The 6,445-nt window shown below is 40.4% G+C and overlaps 1 protein-coding gene across 1 annotated transcript; it reads left to right on the top strand.

Annotated features, from left to right (window-relative positions):
• Positions 1-138: 138 nt before the first annotated feature.
• Positions 139-2,790, top strand: jagn1b (jagunal homolog 1b). The gene is made up of 3 exons (XM_060859687.1): positions 139-257; positions 818-915; positions 2,170-2,790. The coding sequence occupies exons 2-3, from the start codon at positions 827-829 to the stop codon at positions 2,630-2,632; spliced, it is 552 nt and encodes a 183-aa protein (XP_060715670.1). The 5' UTR covers positions 139-257; positions 818-826; the 3' UTR covers positions 2,633-2,790.
• The last annotated feature ends 3,655 nt before the right edge of the window (positions 2,791-6,445 follow it).

The following is a 6,445-nucleotide window of genomic DNA, read 5'->3' as shown; positions in this document are numbered from 1 at the left end:
TCAGTATGAATAACAAAAGGATTTCAACTCATTTGTAGTATTAATACGTCCTCCAGGCCAGTAGAGGGAGTCAACACAAGGACCGAAGAGGAATCGCAGATGGTTAAAACCCAAATAGAAATGTAGGTCACTAGATAGGGCGAATAGAAACTAGGTGTTAAAACACAGTGTAGTGCGTTAATGTAGGGTTCATGGAGGTTGTTTGAGATTTAGCTTCATGTGTACTAGCTTACTTGCAAGCGCTTGGTGGTTGAAAAGTAAGTCAAGTTTATTTTCATTTATTAAATGATATTAATCTGTTAATGATATTGTAGTCATTTTATTATACATTTATTTTTCATATGCTGTGCGATTTTGGCATTTTGTGGTACCAGGAAAATAGCTAGTTTGCTAACGTCCTGACAAAAACGTGGAGTTTTAAACGAAACGTCAGCACAAACCTCCAGAGTTGTAGTTAATAAATAACTGTTTTCTGTCCTTACAGTTGAATAATAAAGTGCAAGGCTTTCTTTAGCACTAAGTTCTTTCACTAAGTGAGAATGGGGTTCAGTTATTTGGGAGTCGACTCTTTTGATTCCTGTTCCGGAACATCGAGTCGATTCTGAAGCCAATATTAATTAATTTAATTACTTATTAATTATTATATTAATGTATTAATTACGATTGTTATTACCCGTAATTAGGTTTGTGTGTTGTTTCTGAATGTATTTAATGTAAGAGGAGTAAGACCCAAAGTGTTCACAGTGACGTCATAAGACGTTTTCGTCAGAATTGCTTAGAATACTAAAATCTCCCATGATGCTGTTTTGCTGTTCAGGTGGTTTCCATGGCATCGCGGGCCGGACCGAGAGTAGAGGGTACAGATGGAAGTGACTACCAGCACCGGGAACGTGTGGCCTCACACTATCAAATTAGGTGTGTGTGTGTGTGTGTGTGTGTGTGTGTGTGTGTGTGTGTGTGGTGGTGGTGGTGGTGGTGGTGTGTGTCGTTGTGTGTGTGCGGGTGGGTTTGTCTGTTCTGGTGGGTGTGGGTGGTAGGTGTGTGTGTGCGTGTGTGCGTGTGTGCAGCTGGTTTTGAAAAAGTGATTTTTAGGTAAAATCTCAGAGCAGGTAATAATCATTATGTCGCTTTGCAGAAGCCAACATTGTTTTCCTATTTAAGCTTAGACAAAAATTTATAAAATTTAATGCAGCCTAGGGCTTTCGAGCCACATGCACCAAATATTTTATAGACGATATTTATGATTTATGATTTATGATATTTTGTAGACGCTGGTCTGAAGTTTGTTGTTATTACTTTTATAAGCGATCCGAGTACCAGTACTTCCGGGAAACCGGGTCTCAAAATGGCTTTTTTTCCCATAGACTCCCATTATAAACTTTTGGAGGTTTATAACTCAGTAAGCTTTCAAACTATCTACACCAAACTCGGCCAGCTCCTTTAGGGTGATACTCTGAACAAACTTTTAAATTGGTGTACCGACTGGTCTTTCGGTTGTGCCGCAGCCCCGCCCCCAATATATGCAAAATGAAAAAGCTTTTTACAACATGGACATGTGACATATCAAAACACTTAGAACAATGAGGGGAACTTCCTCATGTGTATTCTGATGACCTCACATGCTTGTCTCCACTTACCTCCAAATGTTTTGGCATCCTAGATTTCTGTTTACTTGCTTCCAAAAGTAACACTGACCCTTATGTCCACTCGCCTCCAAAAAGCACCGGCCTTTGCAAATACCTGCATCATCAAATCCAACATCAAAGTTTGTCGCGACGAACTTTACAAATCTAGTTTTAGTTTGTTTTGAGACTAATATTTATACTATCAGAACCTTTTCCACCCTTTTAGCTGATCTTTATTTGGAGTTAAATCAGAATTATTTCGTTGCTCACATCTGTATGATAGTTCCTTTTGAACATGAGATTGAATGTGATTGGTCGGTTCTGAACACAGCCACACCTCCAATTAACCAGATTAATGTAATTTTTTTTTCGTTAGCATTTATTATTGATTCTGAGATGTTTTTATTTCACATTGAGGGTGGAAAACGTTCAGTTAATTAGTTAATTAGTTAGTTAGTTAGTTAGTTGCAGACTTGGTCTGTGTTATTTAGTAAATGCTACACCTCTGCTGACTGCCAGATTTCCTCTTTTATTCTTTCACCAGTGTTGCACTGAAATCAGAAATCCGAAAGCTGAACATGGTTCATGTGGCGCTGTGGGTGTTAGTTTTGGCCCAGGTGGCGGTGAGCCAGCTGAATTTACTGTCCCACAAAGTAGTGGCCAGCCCCTATCAGTGGGAGTACCCTTACCTGCTGAGCATCATTCCCACCATGCTGAACTTCATGGCACTGCCCAAGAACACCATCGGCTACCTGGCCGTGTCCATGATTGGCGCCGGTCTGTTTTGTGTAGCACCCATCATCTACGGCGCCATGGAGATGTTCCCTGTGGCGCAGCAGCTGTACCGGCACGGCAAAGCATACCGCTTCATCTTCGGCTTTTCTGCAGTGTCCGTCCTCTACCTGTTTATAGTGGTGGCTGTGCAGGTACACGCCTGGCAGATTTACTACAGCAAGAAGCTGCTTGATGCCTGGTTCACCACAACACAGGACAAGAAAAAGAAATGAAACCAGTTACAAAAATTAACATCTTCATATTTCCACGTTACCTTCAAGGATGACCCTTGATCATGCAGAATGGTCTGAACTTGTGAAACTAAGCTCTCATGTTTCCCCTCCACCGACCAGATTCTGATTAGTTTGGAGACTTCATGTTGTCCTGGCATCCACCCACTAATCCACCCACTAATATTTCTATATTTCTAATATTTCTAAATGAACAGAAATTAGAATTAAAAATAAAGTCTGGATTTTTAAAGAAGTCGTTGTTATTGTTTGTTCAATTCTGTGATATTTGGAATGAAAAATAAAATCTGGCTAATTACTGGCACCCCCAGGTGGTAACCTAGTGGTCAGAAGTATTCAAGGCTCACTAACTGGTCATCTCCAGAAAGTCACTCACAAATAAAAATAAGTGAAAAACAACCAGAAACCTTTGAGAGGAAAATAGAAGAAATGTTTGTTCAAAACTCCAAATGAAGATCAAAAGTTTCTTTAATATTTTCTTCACATCTCCTTGTATTCATCTGATTGCTGAAGTCAAAATGCACAATAAACCTGGCAACCCTACCGACCCTGTGTTTACCCAGGACACAAACTCCTAGATTACGGGGTATAATATAATCTATATAATATTTAGTTTCAACATTTACATTTTTATACTTAGACTAAAAGTTAAAATTGTCAGTCAACAGTTTACTGAATTTAACAGCATTGTGGATTTAAAACGAACTTTATAATCAATATTTTACTTTATAGCCTACATCCACTAGGGGGAGACATACACTAGGGAAGAAAGACTATACGAAAGAACAGAAAGTCTTGAATCTTTTGAATAAAAGGTGATAGTGTTGTTCTTTCCATCTCTATACAGTTTAAAAATAAAATAATATGACAAAGCTAAAAGAGTGTGTAGAATTGATAAATGTTGTTAAATGAAATGTGGACCAGTGTGTGTACAGACAGAATTCCAGCACATATAAACACTGGTGTGTGTGTGTGTGTGTGTGTGTGTGTGTGATATATAACCAGTCCTTCAGTATTTAAAATTCCAGATGCTTTGCAGTGTGCTGCAGCTGTGTCATGCAAGGCCTGGCTCAGGAACCCAATCTTGATGTGGGCACACACACACACACACACACGTAATAGGTCAAAAGTCTGTGAATGACTGCAAGTAATTGGCCTAGATAAATTTTACTTGTGCAATAATTGCGTCATTAAAGATGACGCATAAATAAAACACTGTGACTCTGTTACAGGAAACTAATCACCATCTATTTAGATCTGGCAGCAGATTCTTTAGACATGTTCTGTCTTGTCTGGCTTGGAGCTACATCTCTAACTGCACACTGGCATGAGGAACCAACATGATGTCTCGTTAGTTAAATTTACACATGTTGGGTTTTTACTACAGGAGTAGTTAGTCTGTCTCTCTCTCTCTCTCTCTCTCTCTCTCTCTCTCTCTCTCAGTAATCCAGCAGAGTACTTTACTTTTTTTTTCTTTTTTAAAGGTGGTACATTTTAGTTTAATCACAGGTACAGCTAAACTCTCACACGTTATTTACGAGATGCAGAATACGGTACATGTCCTGTTTACCATCAAGAATCACCATTAAATCAACCAGTCCAATTTTATTTCCAGCGGATGACCCTGTTTTGTGAGAGCATGTGCTCACATTCCACTGTCTGACGGTTTTAAATACTGTTTTAATTAGATTCATCAAGACGCTGAAAGAAACAGAAGGGGGATGTTCATATTTGGTCTAATGTTCACTGCTGGAGGAAAAATACAGACAAAGAAATGGCTGATCAGTACACCACTGTTAGCATTCACTCGTCAGCATCTTAGTGGCTGACTGCTCAGCTTTAATATAAAAAAAAACAAAAAAACAATATAAATCCATTAGAAGTGGAAAAAAAAAAAAATCCAATAAAGTTGTGAATTTGTCGCCCTCTAGTGGCCGGCTGAGGTGTAACAAGTAAAGTTTCACATGCATATTAATTTATGCCATTAGTTGCTAACTAACTAGTATAAATTCAACATAACATAATGCATGATTTAAGTGATAACAATGTGCTTGAATCATTTCTCGGTGCTAATGTGCAAATTGTTGTTGCTGATTTCTGTAGGATTTCAAATAGATGTTTGTCTGATTTAACAAACGTCTATTTTAACGCTGCATCCATCTTGAATTTAACGGTCAGCTGTATGCATGAGCTCATGCATACAGCATGGAGTTTTAATGCTCAGACACTTTTAAAGGAAACGAGATATGGAAAGAGCTCTGAATCATCCAGTGTGTGCACGCTCTCTGAAGTCTTTACTGACACTCAAAACAAACTCCCGCTTGACCTACAAAACACAACAGTGCGTTTCCGTAGTAACCATGCTGTCCCAATTGCAGGTCTCAGACTGTATGTAGGACTTGACATCAGCGTTTTCCTATCAGACAGAGAAGCTTGTGGAAGCTAAAAAGCCCTCTACATTACTGCATCGAATCACTGAGGGAACCCGACAAAGGGACAACTGAAGAACTCATTACATCTATTTCTCTCATTCTATCTCTCTTCCTCTGATTAAGTTCTGGCAGTTCTATAGGTTTCAGACACTTACCTGCGGTGTGACATGTCCTACGACGAGCGTCAACCCGAGAACCAATAGAAGCACCGAACCGGATGACGCACTTCACGCAAAAACTTCAAACCACCTCAGGGAAGATGTTGAAACAGTCATACAGAAGACAGTACAGTACAGTACAGAGGACAGTACAGAAGAACGTCAGATGGACAGTACAGAAGAATGTCAGATGGAACAGAAGAATGTCAGATGGACAGTACAGAAGAACGTCAGATGGACAGTACAGAAGAATGTCAGATGGACAGTACAGAAGAATGTCAGATGGACAGTACAGAAGAACGTCAGATGGAAAGTACAGAAGAACACATGAGGGTTGTTATTTTGATATTTTTGCAACCTAAGCATGCACAAAAAGCCATCTTCTACCACTTATCTGAACTACCTCGGGTCACGGGGAGCCTGTGCCTATCCTCAGGCGTCATCGGGCGTCAAGGCAGGATACACCCTGGACGGAGTGCCAACCCATCGCAGGGCACACACACACTCTCATTCACTCACACAATCACACACTATGGACAATTTTCCAGAGATGCCAATCAACCTACCATGCATGTCTTTGGACCGGGGGAGGAAACCGGAGTACCCGGAGGAAACCCCCGAGGCACGGGGAGAACATGCAAACTCCACACACACAAGGTGGAGGCGGGAATCGAACCCCAACCCTGGAGGTGTGAGGCGAACGTGCTAACAACTAAGCCACTGTTTCCCCCTCTGCTTGGATTTCTGAAAGCTAAAACTTTTTTTTTTTTCCCAAATAAGTGACACACCACTTTTGTTTTTTTCGTTTTTTTTAGAAATAACTATAGGCATTAATGGGCGTTGGACATTTGTGAGACCAGACGCACATTTCGAGACATTTCAGACTACTGAGCCCTATCCTGTGCCTCCAAAAAGAACATCGTGTGCAAAAGCATATTGAAAGATCCGAATCCGCCCCGTGTGAGAGCACAGAGGAACACTTTGGCCTGTTGCAGAGCCTCAACACGTGTTAGTCCATTTTAGTGCCTAGGGAGAAATAGTTTGTCTGTGTTACAGAACCGTGAACTGCCTGAGATGACAGCAGGAGATAAAAAGAAAAAAAAGCGGTGTACTTGAAGCAGGGGGTTGTTATGGAACGCTGGGAAACACAGATTTGCGTATTCCTGTGTTCCTGTGTGAGATTCATGTTGGGTTTATGTCATTAC

Source organism: Tachysurus vachellii, chromosome 23 (assembly GCF_030014155.1).
Source record: "Tachysurus vachellii isolate PV-2020 chromosome 23, HZAU_Pvac_v1, whole genome shotgun sequence".
Classification (NCBI taxonomy): Eukaryota; Metazoa; Chordata; class Actinopteri; order Siluriformes; family Bagridae; genus Tachysurus; species Tachysurus vachellii.
The sequence above is the reverse complement of the archived record's forward strand: the minus strand, read 5'-3'. Positions and strand labels throughout refer to the sequence as shown.